Source organism: Lissotriton helveticus, chromosome 7, assembly GCF_964261635.1.
Source record: "Lissotriton helveticus chromosome 7, aLisHel1.1, whole genome shotgun sequence".
In the NCBI taxonomy this organism is placed as follows: Eukaryota; Metazoa; Chordata; class Amphibia; order Caudata; family Salamandridae; genus Lissotriton; species Lissotriton helveticus.
The window spans coordinates 219,505,303-219,521,752 of NC_136068.1; the positions used below are offsets into that span (position 1 = coordinate 219,505,303).

General features: G+C 45.9%; 1 protein-coding gene across 2 annotated transcripts in view; it reads right to left on the reverse strand.

Moving 5' to 3' along the window:
• Positions 1-667: 667 nt before the first annotated feature.
• Positions 668-16,450, reverse strand: part of RAE1 (ribonucleic acid export 1) — a 134,467-nt gene continuing 118,684 nt past the window's right edge. For both annotated transcript variants that reach the window (XM_078651974.1, XM_078651975.1), the window contains one exon: positions 668-1,647. In XM_078651974.1, coding sequence (XP_078508100.1) covers positions 1,561-1,647 — 87 coding nt within the window. In that variant the 3' untranslated portion in view covers positions 668-1,560. The remainder of the gene's footprint in view (positions 1,648-16,450) is intronic.

Here is a 16,450-nt window from a genome sequence, read left to right on the forward strand (position 1 = left end):
GGAAGTACAGTCTGTATGACCAAACTTATTAATGTTACAGGACAACTAGCCACATATACAGTAGCAGAATATATCTTTCAAAGCAACACTAAATGTACATAAAATAATCAGTCTGGGAGGCAAACTGTTCCCATAGGTTCCTCACACATCAAGAGGTTGTCTTACTGATCATGATTTTGGTTGTTGGTTATTAAATGCAATCATCTTTGATATTTTATTCGGCTCTAAATGTGTTTTGCCACTTGTTTTTAAATACTGAGAGAGAAGGAAAGAAGACTGTTTTTTTCAGTTCACCTAGTGATTTCTCCTCTTATCCACACATGGCAAAGAAGATTGGGGTTCAGCTAAAACAAATCATGGAACACATTCTCTGGTTCCTGGTGTTTTCCAGTGTTTCAAGTAAACAGATTTTATTTATTTCCAGCTATTTCTGTCCTCTTGAGTCGGTATAGCAGTCTACTCTAAAGTTAGCAGTGCCTGTACCAATCCACGACAAGCACGCTGTAGAATTATGTAGTCTACAATATTTTGAAGTCAATATTAACTAGTACAAAGGGTGGTGAGGCAGTGAGACATTCATGTACATATACTACCTTAAGTGGGTATTCCAAAGGTGGAGAACACCTTTTATTGCAACTTATTTTAACATTAAAAGGTACACACAAGGTGGTCTACAAAAATGCTTGTCTTTATTAAAAAACAATCCACGAATAAGCGTTAAGATGTCATTATAGATACATTTTTATACATTAAGGCAGATCTTTTCACATGCTGACCCCAGACTCTTTCACAAACACTTATTGACAGGAGTAAGCACTGTTCATTTCTAAAAAAGAAAACAAATATATGTTTCGCAGCTTTTCGGTGGGTTACAGAAACAAGAAAAGCTGAATAAGAGACAAAGAACAGGTTTAGTTTGCAGGCATTTCAACACCTCACAGGTCCAGCTCTCCCACGAACAGTACAATACTGGCTGCAAGAAAAGAATAGAAAAAAGCGTGCCTTTCAAGCACTTGTGCTGTGATTAAAAAGGCACTGTAAAAACAGGACAAGAGCACTGCATGACTGTGCTATTAATTCAGTGCCAAGACAATGAGTCTGCATTAGATTTTAGTTGGTTTTATTACATGGATCTGCTGCTGCATTAGAATATATAGTGACATCAATTCCAAGGGTAACTGCCTTGCATTCCAAGGGAAGACCAAAAGAATCAAGTTACGACCAGTTTTGCACAGTACAGTTACAATGTGCAAATATGGAGCTTCCACATAAAAATCTGCACAAATATAGTCTGCAACTGGTGTCATCAAGGGTAGATCAGCCACAACGCATGTAGAAGATGCTCATGACAATGCAGAGTCTGAACAAGTTAGACGTTCTGTGTTTTCCCAGCAACCGACATATCGACATCCGACATCTACAGTGCTTTCCGCTTTCCATGGGGTTCTGATATACGTTTCAGTGGATATTAGTTACAAGACCTACTACACGTTTCTGGTCCAAAACAGATTTCCATAGGAAAGAAAGTGATTTCAAAAGCATACTGTACAACGGGCTCCTCTACTTCTTATTTCGAGGCTTTAACTCTTCTGCTGCATTACGCAGGAAAATGTAGTTTTTCTTTTGAGGGTTATAAAATTCATGGCCCTAAAGAAAGAAAAAAAAGATAAGTCATCCGTTACAAGGAGGAAATATGAGCAAACAAATGTACAATTAATTACAGAAGTCACATGAATTACCAGTTTGCAGGCGCTTTGACAGCAGAGATGTCAAACAAATCTATTATGGTTTATAATAAACAAAGAATGGAACTCTGAGTCCATTCCCATCAACAATTCATTCTCTGTGATCAGTCTCAATCAGCCACTGGCTTGAGACAATCACCTCTCGATTCTGCCCAATGAAATTAACTATCTCACCTAATGCTAGTGGCTGTTGGGGATTATCCTTCCATCTGCCCTTAAGTGCTTGCACTGAACTGTACAATGGACCACTTTATAGTTCCCTTCTGTGTGCCGTGCTCTAATTTGCTAATATACCTGTATTATCACATTAAACCATTACCTACTTTCTTTTTCAAAGGTTGTTGCACAGTGAATCTGTCCTTTATAAGCAGGCTAAATACGAAGCCCCCTGGACATCAATAGTGCAACATCCAGCATGGCAAGTAAGAGGAAATTCGAAATTCCTCCACTCTGCCAGTGCACGTAACAACTACATGCAAAATAATATAAATGTCTTCTTGCTTGCCAGGGGAACAGGGAAGTTCTGTACCTCAGGTACGCAGAAATACTGCTGGGCTATAGGAGTGGGCGATAAGGCCAGAGCTGGTGTCTGGTAGGCTTTCTACCAATCGAGGGGTGGATCAGGGGCAACCCCCACCCCAATCAGTGCAAACATCCTATTCGCTCACTGAGGCGCAGAAAGATTATTGCCCCTTCTGGAGTGGTGGCATGGCAAAATGGACTGGTGTACTGACCCCATTTATTTTCTTGCCCCATTTCAAGATCTCTGGAATTTAGAGGGCTTTGTGCCCCGCATCCCTCCCAAGGAAGCAATTTTGGACAAACCCCTCGTCTTCACCCCTGGAGGGGCAGAAGGACTTTTTACCCGTTTTGGGGTGGGGTACGGTCTAATGCCAGGGTGGGACATCCCCACCTGTTTTTTTGTGTCCCACAGTGAAATCCCTGGTGTCCAATGTGCTTTCTACTGCCGCCATCTCCCCTCCTGCCACCCCGATTTGACCTTTCGGTGTTGAGGGGGGTAGGGCGGAGGGGTGCAGAAACACTTCCTTCTGAGGTGGGTATGATACCTCCATTATTTTGGCACCATTGCAGAATACTTGGTGTCTAGAGAGTTTTCGCGCCCTACCCACCCCCGGAGACATTTGAACCAAACCCCCAACCGGTCCAGGGGAGGGGCATAAACATTTTACTGCTCTTTTCGGGTGGAGGGAAAATGGCTCTATGCTGCGGTGGGAAAGGGGGGAGGTGGCATTGGAATTTATCATAGCCCCCACCCACCCCCACAAAAAAAATGAAATTCTTGGATTCTAGTAGACTTTTAAACCTGCGCGGTGTGGGCCGCGGTGTGGGTGGCAGAAAGACTGTATGCTCCTTGTGGGGTCAGGGATTTGCCACAAGTCGGGATGAGTCACCCCTCACCCCTTTTGCTTAGAATCCCCGGCCTATAGTGGGCTTTCCATTTCTTTCATGGGGAGATGGATTGGGGACGAGTCCCCACAACTAGGCGCCCACCGAAGTGATGCTGTGATGATGCGATAGATAGAGTGAGGGCGATAGTTGGGCGATAGATAGAGGGAGGGCGATAGATAGAGGGAGGGAGATAGATAGAGTGAGGGGCGATAGATAGACAGAGTGAGGGCGATAGATAGACAGAGTGAGGGCGATAGAGTCAGGGGCGATAGATAGAGTCAGGGGCGATAGATAGAGTCAGGGGCGATAGATAGAGTCAGGGGCGATAGATAGAGTCAGGGGCGATAGATAGAGTCAGGGGCGATAGATAGAGTCAGGGGCGATAGATAGAGTCAGGGGCGATAGATAGAGTCAGGGGCGATAGATAGAGTCAGGGGCGATAGATAGAGTCAGGGGCGATAGATAGAGTCAGGGGCGATAGATAGAGTCAGGGGCGATAGATAGAGTCAGGGGCGATAGATAGAGTCAGGGGCGATAGATAGAGTCAGGGGCGATAGATAGAGTCAGGGGCGATAGATAGAGTCAGGGGCGATAGAGCGATAAAGTGAGGGGCGATAGGGCGATAGAGTGAGGGGCGATAGGGCGATAGAGTGAGGGGCGATAGAGTCGGGGGCCATAAGAGTCAGGGGCGATAAGAGTCAGGGGCGATAAGAGTCAGGGGCGATAAGAGTCAGGGGCGATAAGAGTCAGGGGCGATAAGAGTCAGGGGCGATAGAGTCAGGGGCGATAGAGTCAGGGGCGATAGAGTCAGGGGCGATAGAGTCAGGGGCGATAGAGTCAGGGGCGATAGAGTCAGGGGCGATAGAGTCAGGGGCGATAGAGTCAGGGGCGATAGAGTCAGGGGCGATAGAGTCAGGGGCGATAGAGTCAGGGGCGATAGAGTCAGGGGCGATAGAGTCAGGGGCGATAGAGTCAGGGGCGATAGAGTCAGGGGCGATAGAGTCAGGGGCGATAGAGTCAGGGGCGATAGAGTCAGGGGCGATAGAGTCAGGGGCGATAGAGTCAGGGGCGATAGAGTCAGGGGCGATAGAGTCAGGGGCGATAGAGTCAGGGGCGATAGAGTCAGGGGCGATAGAGTCAGGGGCGATAGAGTCAGGGGCGATAGAGTCAGGGGCGATAGAGTCAGGGGCGATAGAGTCAGGGGCGATAGAGTCAGGGGCGATAGAGTCAGGGGCGATAGAGTCAGGGGCGATAGAGTCAGGGGCGATAGAGTCAGGGGCGATAGAGTCAGGGGCGATAGAGTCAGGGGCGATAGAGTCAGGGGCGATAGAGTCAGGGGCGATAGAGTCAGGGGCGATAGAGTCAGGGGCGATAGAGTCAGGGGCGATAGAGTCAGGGGCGATAGAGTCAGGGGCGATAGAGTCAGGGGCGATAGAGTCAGGGGCGATAGAGTCAGGGGCGATAGAGTCAGGGGCGATAGAGTCAGGGGCGATAGAGTCAGGGGCGATAGAGTCAGGGGCGATAGAGTCAGGGGCGATAGAGTCAGGGGCGATAGAGTCAGGGGCGATAGAGTCAGGGGCGATAGAGTCAGGGGCGATAGAGTCAGGGGCGATAGAGTCAGGGGCGATAGAGTCAGGGGCGATAGAGTCAGGGGCGATAGAGTCAGGGGCGATAGAGTCAGGGGCGATAGAGTCAGGGGCGATAGAGTCAGGGGCGATAGAGTCAGGGGCGATAGAGTCAGGGGCGATAGAGTCAGGGGCGATAGAGTCAGGGGCGATAGAGTCAGGGGCGATAGAGTCAGGGGCGATAGAGTCAGGGGCGATAGAGTCAGGGGCGATAGAGTCAGGGGCGATAGAGTCAGGGGCGATAGAGTCAGGGGCGATAGATAGATAGACAGAGGGAGGGTGATAGATAGAGTGAGGGCGATAGAGTGAGGGGCGACAGATAGATAGAGTGAGGGGCGATAGAGTGAGGGCGAAAGATAGATAGATAGATAGACAGAGTGAGGGCGATAGATAGAGTGAGGCCGATAGACAGAGTGAGGCCGATAGACAGAGTGAGGCCGATAGATAGAGTGAGGCCGATAGATAGAGTGAGGCCGATAGATAGAGTGAGGCCGATAGATAGAGTGAGGCCGATAGATAGAGTGAGGCCGATAGATAGAGTGAGGCCGATAGATAGAGTGAGGCCGATAGATAGAGTGAGGCCGATAGATAGAGTGAGGCTGATAGATAGAGTGAGGCCGATTGACTCTATCGACCTCACTCTATTTATCTGTCTGAGCGACAGAGTGAGGGCGACAGATAGTGAGGGCGATAGACAGATAGAGTGAGGGCGATAGACAGATAGAGTGAGGGCGATAGACAGATAGAGTGAGGGCGATAGACAGATAGAGTGAGGTGGCCATGTGGTGGTGGCCGTGGTGGTGGACGTGGTGGTGGTGGACGTGGTGGTGGTGGACGTGGTGGTGGTGGACGTGGTGGTGGTGGTGGATGTGGTGGCGATGGGTGTGGTGGTGGTGGACGTGGTGGACATGGTGGTGGTGGACATGGTGGAGGATGTGGTGGTGGACGTGGTGGTGGTTGTGGATGTGGTGGTGGGTGTGGTGCTGGGTGTGGTGGTGGTGGGTGTGGTGGTGGGTGTGGTGGTGGTGGGTGTGGTGGTGGGTGTGGTGGGTGTGGTGGTGGGTGTGGTGGGTGTGGTGGGTGTGGTGGTGAATGTGGTGGGTGTGGTGGTGAATGTGGTGGTGGAAACGGTGGTGGTGGAAACGTTGGTGGTGGACGTGGTGGGCGTGTTGGACCTGGTGGTGGTTGTGGTGGTGGTGGTGGATGTGGTGGTGCTGATGGATGTGGTGGTGCTGATGGATGTGGTGGTGGATGTGGTGGTGGTGGTGGATGTGGTGGTGGTGGTGGATGTGGTGGTGCTGATGGATGCGGTGGTGGATGTGGTGGTGGTGGATGTTGTGGTGGTGGTGGATGTTGTGGTGGTGGTGGATGTTGTGGTGGTGGTGGATGTTGTGGTGGTGGTGGATGTTGTGGTGGTGGTGGATGTTGTGGTGGTGGTGGACGTGGTGGTGCTGATGGATGTGGCGGTGCTGATGGATGTGGTGGTGCTGATGGATGTGGTGGTGGATGTGGTGGTGGTGGATGTTGTGGTGGTGGTGGATGTTGTGGTGGTGGTGGATGTTGTGGTGGTGGTGGATGTTGTGGTGGTGGTGGATGTTGTGGTGGTGGTGGATGTTGTGGTGGCGGTGGACGTGGTGGTGGTGGACGCGGTGGTGGTGGACGTGGTGGTGGTGATGGACGTGGTGGTGCTGATGGATGTGGTGGTGCTGATGGATGTGGTGGTGCTGATGGATGTGGTGGTGGATGTGGTGGTGGTGGATGTTGTGGTAACAACAGCAAAATGGTAACGGTTAATAGGAGCGCACAGCAATGTATAGGTAAAAAGTCAGTTTCAATAATAATCAGTAAGGTCGGTGCTCAGGAAGAGAATAGAGATCGGTTACCACAACCTCTGAAGAAACCAATGGTCAATGTTAAGATATTCCTCCGAGCACTCTACAAATTAATGTCTTTATCAATTGTTGTCTTCAATCATCAATAATCATCCAATCTTCAGTCCAAAACAATTTAAAGTATCTTGAGAGATTCCGATTTATTCAAATGCGCAGCCAACACGTGTTTCGTCTGTCTGTAAGACAATGACTTCTTCAGGGCTGCAACCCAAAACAATTACAATCAATTCTAAGTACAGTAACATATGAATTGTCAACACTTGCTTCAGCATGCGTCTGTAAAAGAAGCAATCTAAAGAAAATAAAGGGGAAACACCCTCAAACCAAAATCTAATTCACAACTATATCAATGTGAGTTTGAAAGAAGAAACATTCGCCAAATTCGTGATTCTGTACTCATGAGAAAGTTTACATTTACCTATTTATACTAATTAAATCAAATAAATGGTTTGTGATCACCATATGATGCATGGTTAGCTAGATCACGCATTGCATTGTATCTATTATTATGAGATAATTAACTCACCCTTAACTCAATGAAATCTCAAATGATCTGGTCAATAACTGTAGAACTTATCCAATAATTCGTCTGCATTAATAGCAGTTCTTTTCCATTACAGGTTTGTACATGTCTAACCCTACAAGAAAATCCATAATAATAAGATAACTCCTCAAGTCAAACAGTGATCTACAGGACCTCATACATAAATCACTAAAATTCAATAAGTACTCACCAAATCAGTATTGGTGTTCTCTGTCAAGTCAAAACAACATCTGGATCATATTTATTTCGTTAAATCCAGGTACAAAAATAATTATATTCTCCTCAGGCGAGTATGAAGTGGAAACATATCTACAAAAATGTATTAAATGTATAAGTCACATATCTAAATCAGTAAAAGCCAACTATCATGAATAAGTTGGTATATGGCACCTTATATCCCTTATCTAAATCATGATCTCACCTAATGTACGTTGTAAAGCCTTGAGATTTTCTCTGTATTCCTAATTCTCAATATCCAAATGTTATTTCCATACGGGTACGTATCTGAAAATCAAGCCATACGATCATAAATATGTCTATTTTAATGCTGACTCTCATAGTAATCCCACCAGTCTAAAACTCACCATACAGTATTTCCCGAGTCGCGTATTCCGTGGCGTTCTGCGTCCGCGCCATCTTGTAATGGCTTAATATAGATGACTGATCATCGCGTAAGGCATCAGTTCCACGGGTGCCATTTTGTAATGGTGTTGTCTGCCCTAGTAATAATCACATATCGGCTTCACGATAACTAAATATACGTGATCCCCTCTTATGAGGTTCACTAAGTTATATCTACCCTCGTTAGAATAATATGTAGTAATGTATAATACTCGTAAGAGAGTATCTGTAAACTATAGCGATTGGGTTAATTATTTCGCGCCATCTTGTAATGGCTTAATGTAGGTAACAGATAGCGCGTGAACGCACCAATTCTAAGGGCGCCATTTTAGAATGGTAAAGTCCGCATTAGTAGCAATCATATATCAGCATGATAATGGCTAAAGAAGCGTAACCTATATTGCGAGGTGCTCCAAATTATATCCAACATTATTAGTATGTTATGGTGCCATATTATACCTGTACAAATTTTATTTATGAATTGTAACCATTGGATTTACTCGCAGCGCCAACTTCGAATAGATATATTCAAATTAGCACCCAAATCATGACTGTTAGTCTAAGTATCTAAAACAGTAGTTCTGAGCTAACAGTGCAAAACAGATAATATGTATATGTCCCAATAATGTAATATTTAACAAGTACTCGCTGCAATGCGTTAACCCAGCAGTCCATGGTACACATGGGTTACACAAATCCTAATATATCGTTTCAAAATCACAAATTATCAACACAAAGTGAGGGGTAGCTGAAAGGCAGGTGTCCTTAACGCTAACATCTTAAGTCAAATTACACAAGAGCATTTATAACGTCTATTTAACATAGAAACATCCCAGTCTCAACAATTCTATGTGATATATTGTACACATCGGATATTGTGTATGTCCTTGAGGCGTCAAAACAACAACATAACATGTCAATAGAACATGCTCCAGCTCTTCATTCATAATGTCAAGGGTTGAGTTAAGGGTGAGTTAATTATCTCATAATAATAGATACAATGCAATGCGTGATCTAGCTAACCATGCATCATATGGTGATCACAAACCATTTATTTGATTTAATTAGTATAAATAGTTAAATGTAAACTTTCTCATGAGTACAGAATCACGAATTTGGCGAATGTTTCTTCTTTCAAACTCACATTGATATAGTTGTGAATTAGATTTTGGTTTGAGTGTGTTTCCCCTTTACTTTCTTTAGATTGCTTCTTTTACAGACGCATGCTGAAGCAAGTGTTGACAATTCATATGTTACTGTACTTAGAATTGATTGTAATTGTTTTGGGTTGCAGCCCTGAAGAAGTCATTGTCTTACAGACAGACGAAACACGTGTTGGCTGCGCATTTGAATAAATCGGAATCTCTCAAGATACTTTAAATTGTTTTGGACTGAAGATTGGATGATTATTGATGATTGAAGACAACAATTGATAAAGACATTAATTTGTAGAGTGGATGTTGTGGTGGTGGTGGATGTTGTGGTGGTGGATGTTGTGGTGGTGGTGGTGGACGTGGACGTGGTGGACGTGGTGGACGTGGTGGACGTGGTAGTGGTGGACGTGGTAGTGGTGGACGTGGTAGTGGTGGTGGTGTAACAAGCCTCATAACGAATCAGAAGCCAGTATTTACGAAGGACAATGAAACAAGGCAATGACAAATATGGGCGGAGAGTGGGCGGGGCTTCAAGTACATACTCCAATACAGCAGGGCTTGCAGAGGAGTGCATGGGCTGCCCAGGCTCGACTTCAAAAATATTGAGGTTACCCATTTTCAGGTGTGCAGGCCGAGGCTTGTCCCATTGACTTCCCTGTACCTGAACACTATACAGCAGACATCTCAGCATGGTATTTGATACAGGGATCACTGAAGTGAAGTCTTTAATACTGGAATTAGTGTGCTGTAATAACACCTATGTTAGTGTAGCACTGAGCTAACAACATTATTATTTCCCGTTATTAAGGTTATGATATTGTTGCAGGAGTATCCTTTAATAACAACCTGAACTTTTCTCGACAGTCACACAACCCACACAACTGTAGAAAGGAACACAACAGTAACCTAGTTCTCAGGAGCACCTTAATAATAGTGGAGAAGTGTGGCTCAATGGTTAGAGCGGCAGACCCTGATGCAGAGGTCTAGCCTGGGACCAGGGTTCAATTCCCCGCCTCGGCGGGTCTTGGGCTCAAAATTCCACAGACCTGATAATTCTCGCCTCGGTGCCTATTCCAATCATGGAGTCCCACTCTGCAACTCTGGGCAATAGCTTGCTTAATCTCCACAACGGCCCCCACAACGCTAAGGATGCCTGGCCTCCACCTTGGGGGTGCCCAGGAGTGGACACCTCACAGGGAAAGCCAGGATGGGTTCCACAGCGGTTTTCGTACAAGCGCCTTGAGACCCTTGCGGGTGAGTAGTGCACTATACAAGTATCAATTTACAATTTACATATAATAATAAAAGTTGTACTACAGTGCAACGTTATGCCTCTCTTGTCGCCATTCACTATGCATTGTACATTCATATTGTGTTTTCTGTGAAATGAGTTCCTTCAACTCTAAAAACATTATCTATGAGCTAAACTCCACAACAGTGCCCTGTAGACCATATCCATCACACCTTCTTTCTGTGCCACATTTCTCCACGGCTCTGTGGTCTCTTGTTGCATAAAAGGGACCGCTGGCATTTAAGCATGCCCATTCCCTTGCCCTGAGCACAACGGAAGCCAAGGAAGATCAAAACGCGAGCTGGTAAGCAATGCTGCATGACAAGGACCCTGAGGTTGAAGTGCAACTAAAAATGAATGTGAGAAGTGTGTACCTGGCTATTCTTTGGAAGAGTGTTACTCACTGGGCCAGGCACGCACGTTACCTGCCCCGCTGTCTCAGCCTCCACATTAAACAAACAGGCCGGTTCTGAATCGAGGTAACGTCCAGCACATATTGCAGCTTGTAACTTATTCAGACCTCATTAGTGCAGACTGGTGTTCCCGCCGCTGTGGTTGTCTGGTTCCCAGGTAAGCCCTGCCCGTACACCGGACTGGGGATTTAACAAAGGCGCCTGCACAACAAGGTGAGCCCTGGCAGCTGAGGAGAGGAAAAGGGAATGAACATGAGGTCCTGGAAGTTAAAGAAAAGACTAATGAAGCGAATAAACCTCTTACAAAAGAGCAAGGTGAGGGGATTGAAGATCAGGCGCGCCCTATCTGGATTCGGCTTTAGCAATCCAGTAATGAGATCCAGGCTGTCTTTGTTGAGTGCTGATGTTGTCACATGGTTTGGTCTTTTATTGACAGCTTGTCAATATCCTCGTCTAATGCCGACATCGGAGGTGAGAAGCCCTAAATGTGTCCTGCCTGTGAGAAGTGAACCGATAAGGTTTATCGAAAGCCTTTTAACTGCAGTACATTGGCATTTAAAGATTATATCTGTGCTGACGGCTTAAAAGAAAACTTGAATAGACAAGGCACACGTTGTACAAGATTCAACAAGCTAATTTACAAGTAATTAGATAGTTCCTCGAAGTACTCCCGGTTGCAAAAACTGCATACCCTTTGCGCTAAAGAATGTAACGCTTTGGCAGTACTACTGCTGTTTTGCAGAAAGTCGGATAGGTTTTTGCGATGTGTGTAGGAATGAAGCCTACTTCAACAAGCAAAGCAGTACAGTGAGGGCTTCGGATGGCAAATGGTGATCACTTTCGCGGCCGCTTTGATGTTCTCTTTGGCCAGAGGCTCATTGAGAACATCAAAGCGGCCGCGAAAGTGCTCAGCAGGCGGACAAATGGTGCGCGCGCCCGGCGCACATGCACTGTATCCGATCCGCCTGCTTTGGGAGCATTTTTTAAAGCCCCTACTGTATAACTCGCAAGCATCGCTAACGCGATGGCTCAGCGAGACCTAAAAACCTACTGACCCAAGACATTTTAGGAGAATAACCACACTGGGAAGTCCCGGATAGTGCGGTTTACCTAGATCTCAACACTTCTTGTCCTTGCATTAAGCCACCCTCTCACCCATCCCTCCTTACCATGGGTTCAGGACTATCTTCCTGTTCATCTGGGTGCCAGAAAACCCACTGGGCACAGGGCAAAGAATACAATAAAAAAATAAAAAATGAGGTGGTAGACTGGAGCGACCTGGCACCAGACCCGCTCACCACCAGGTCCAAGTTAATCTTTCTGCCCACCTACGGAGGAAGACTTGGTGGGGATTCCCTTTAGTCGGTCCACCCCAGGAGCAGGCAGTCCACTAGAGATCAGCAGATTTTTTGTTAGGGCAATAAGTTTTGGATCTGTCCTGTGCAAGCATTAGGAATTGCACCCTCCCTCCAAACCACCACAAAGCCCAACCAGTCTTTCAATCCCCAAACCCCCATCCCCAAAAAAGAATTAACTTGCAAGTTTACCCCCAGTCGATCTATCCACAGACAGCCCAACAGTTACCAGTATAGGATTATTTAAGTGGGACCTGGGCCTTCGGGCATTGAGCTGCCCTGCCACACGCCTGTACCAAGATTTTTTCTGCCCGCCTGTAGGTAAAATCCAAATACAGACATCACCCATGGCAAGAGAGGAAATTTGGATTTTTCTTAGGCGCAGTTTTGACGTAAGGGCAGACAAAGAAGTGGTAAACACCTTTTCTACTGTTGGGGGTCAGAAGGATAATCAGATGCCTCAGGGTGTGCCCTACAGCCACGATGGGCCAGCAACTCACATCCTTTTTTGGACACTATGCCCTGGTGTCAAGTGGGGTTCTGTCCCCTTGGGGCACAAAGACTGAAAGTAAACACTCAAATCTTCCCCCTAAAGGTGCAAGAACGGAAAGGTGGAACCCAATGCTAGGACTCGCAAGTCATGCACCCCATTCCTTTTTTAACTTTTCTTCTTGGTTGTTGTTTAGGCTTTCTGACATCCCTTGGGGTTGGTAGGCATGAAGTAAATATTCTAATCCTCCCCGCACCCATGGGGCATTATGTGCACAAGAACAACTAGCAAAAACTGTACACAAACACACAAAAAAAAAGAGTAAGCAGTGGTGCGCCCCCTGTTCTGGCATCAGATGCTCCTCCCTAATTCTCCAGGTCCAAGATTCTTTCTGCCTTCTCCCGTGGGGCATGTTGTGGTATTAACCACAAATTCGCCCACCTACAAGGAGACAGGACACAGACTGCTGAAAATAAGTGAAACAAGCAATGAGGCAAGGAGCCGCTGGCCTATATTGGCCCCACCCTCAGGCACCGGGCAGTTTTTCTCCCTCAAGGGGAAGGCAAAATGGCACATTTAACTCTCCTCTACAGCCCAATTTGTCAATACTATGCCGAAATAAATCCCAATTCCCTTTCACTTGTCAATGGGGAAGGCTTTAGTACACGGTCTCTGGGTCATCTGGTACCAACAGAGCACTATCAACCCTACTTTCTCAATACTAAAGACCCAGGGAAATCTAGGGTGGTGTCACTCACATGGATTCCACTATGTTCTCAAACCCAGAATGCTCTGCAAATGTCAAAGCTGCATGTAATAACACCCAAATGATTTCTTTCTGTGGAGAATGGCTGCAAAACTGGTCCAGAGGTCTGCCATCACCTAGGGATTGATACAGAACCTGAGCATTAAAACAAATTTAGATCCAGGAGTATCTTGGAGTTTGTGGCCTGCATGGATTCTAGCCCATTCTCTTACCAAGAATACCCTTCACACGTCAAAGCATGGGTCAAAAAACACAATTTTCCCCACATTCATGTGACAGATATCTCAGGCATTTCCAGCCAATGATGAAAGTTGAACCATTCTGCACTTGCCTGGCAAATATTTGGCTGTATACGCATACGCACTATTCTGTGCTACATCTACCAGAACGCATTTGGAGGACTGGTGCATGCAGGCCAGGTGTTGCCATCTCCTACTGTTTACATTTTCTAACGTTTATGAAGTCAATGACTACTGGGGACACACCTTAGTCCTCATTAAACAGGCTTTCCAAGCACCCCCAAACTAACTGTTTTCTCCTTGACTGTGATTGTCAATTAGAACAAAATACATGTCCAAAGATCCACCACCAGTGAAAATATGAACAACACAGAGGATTGGATCTCCGAGAATGCATTGGGAGGAATGGTTCAGGCAGGCAGTGCCTTCCCCTGCCACACTGGTTAACATTCCTACCTACACGTTAGAGGATAAAAACAGGGGAAGTTTAGAATGCTTTGTGATTTTAAAAATTGTAATAGATTGTCTGGATTAAGCCACAGTGATTGAAGTGCAAGTTTCTGTTAATTCAAGGATCAAGATACACCCCTGAACCTAGAAAATTGGTCACAAGTCATCGGGATGGTAGAAATGTAAGTACCCAGTGTTAGACCGGACATCCTTGGCGTGGCATTCCCTCAACTTTTGCTGAACTTGTTTTTGTTGACATGAGGAAGCTATGCATTTTATCACTGCTAAGCAGCGATAAAGGGCTTGTGCTCTCTTCCTATAACATGGTAAATTGGCCTACACCTAATTGGCACATTTAATCTATTTATAAGTCCCTAGTAAGTTGTAGTACATGTACCCAGGGCGTGCTAATTAAATGCTACTAGTGGGCAGCAGCACTTCTTGTGCCACAACCTAAAGTAACGTGCAGGCCTGCCACAGAACCCAGTAGTACAGTTTTAAAATGTCATTTTGACCTGGCAAAATAAACCTTTTTAATACTTATAAGTCACCACTAAGTGAGTTCATAACCCCTCAAAGGGAAGAATGCATGGTATTCAAAAAGAAGGACATTTTAGATTAAGTTTGATATGTTCTGGCAGTAAATGTCTAAAGTCGTTTTTCACTGCTATAAGGCCATCTCTCCGATAGAATAGCACTGTGTTACCTCAGGGTACATAGTCAAGCCATAAATTGAAGAGAAATGCAGTTGCTCCACAACTGTGGGACCTGACAGAAATATGCTGTTCACACTCAACTGATTAGTAATTTTAAAGTATTTTTTGTAGTAAAGTCGGATGTTAATAACAATTTTGAAAAAAATTTTTTTAAGAAGTTGGCATGTTTCTCCCTGAACCAATTGTGCCCTTCGGCCAGTGTCTAGGGTCATGACTGGGAATTGTGTTTTGCGTATTCCTTCCAAACATGGAGACAAATGGCTTTGGGTGTGGGGCAGGATGTTCTCCTGAGAAGGATGTCCTGGGGCAGCTGGGGCGGCTGTACTCAACCTTCCTGAGCTTCCAGGGGGTAACTTTAGGGCTTGCCCTCCCCTTTGCTGACATCTATGGGCTGCCTGCCCTGCCACTGACAAATGCAGCTTAGGCCTAGGGCTGCCTGTCCTTTGTAACCCTAGACAGTTTGTCGAGCCTTACCCTTTACCTGGGTTTGGCTCCAAAGGGGGAATCCCTCCGAAACAGAGATAAAAGTGGCATCTCTCATAAAAACACTCTTGACCTGTAGAAGATTTAGAAGAAGGGCTGCCGTGCAGTCTGAAGAAGGAAGATTGGACACTTAGCTTGAACCAAGGCTCCCCAGAAGTGACTCAAAGGGTCAGTTGGCTGACCTCCTGTTTGAGCTACATGGACACAAGCTTCTAGACGCCTACCCTGCATCAAATGTAAGTTCTAATGCTGGCCATTGATGGAGTAAGTTCTGATCCCCAAGAGGTGCACCCCAGGACCTGGATCCTTGAAAGGCATTGGTGTACTGACCTGAAAAAAAGGTAAAGATACAGAAGCATAGGGCTCCTCGCAACCACAAAGTCACCTCCTCACGTTAAGAATCGAGCGCCAGCAAAGACCGACAAAGCTAAGTTCCAGCAAGATCTGCTCTTTGAGCCGCCAGAGGCTGTATCGATGACCATCAACGCAAGGCCTGCACTTCGCACTGACAAAGGCATCCCACAACGATGGGCTCTCCTTGCTCCCACATCGACCATCCACAACGCCCAACCTGCTTCTCACGCCGACAACGACATCACATAACCCACCAACCCAAACAGCAGGTCTTCCTGCAAACTTGAAAAAGTAACTATTCAGCAGGATGAACCTGGTCTCTGTATCGAACCTGTAGAACATAGTGGTTGGCATGCACTATCGACAGATCCCCCAGGTACAGCGCAACCAGATAGCCTTGAGTGGCGCTTTGTGCTTTTTTGCCGCAATTTTCACCTAGAACTTTAAAAACTCATATTCCCAGTTCTACCGATTGGATTTTTGTTATCTTGGTATCATTTCATTTACTAAATTTTATCCTATTCTCTTTAAATTGGTTTGGGATTATTCTTATGTTGAGGTTTTCACTTTAATACTGTTGGAGAGCTGCATAAATACTTTACACATTGCCTCTAAATTAAGCCTGGCTGCTTTTTGGCAGGCTACCAGAGGGTTAAGCATGAGGTTATTTAGTGACTTTTGAAGTTCACCCCAACAAGGATTGTGTTTATTATTTGACTGTGGCTGTCACACCCCTCAACTAAAAACCCACTTCCCAATTTCTTACACCCGCACCTGACTTAAAGTTTATGGTATTAAACCAATTAATGTGGGAAGGTATTCTGAATCAGCATTGGATATAAAAGGAGGGAGACTTGTGTAAATGTGTATGTGGCTGAGGATTAACATGTTTCTTGGCTACC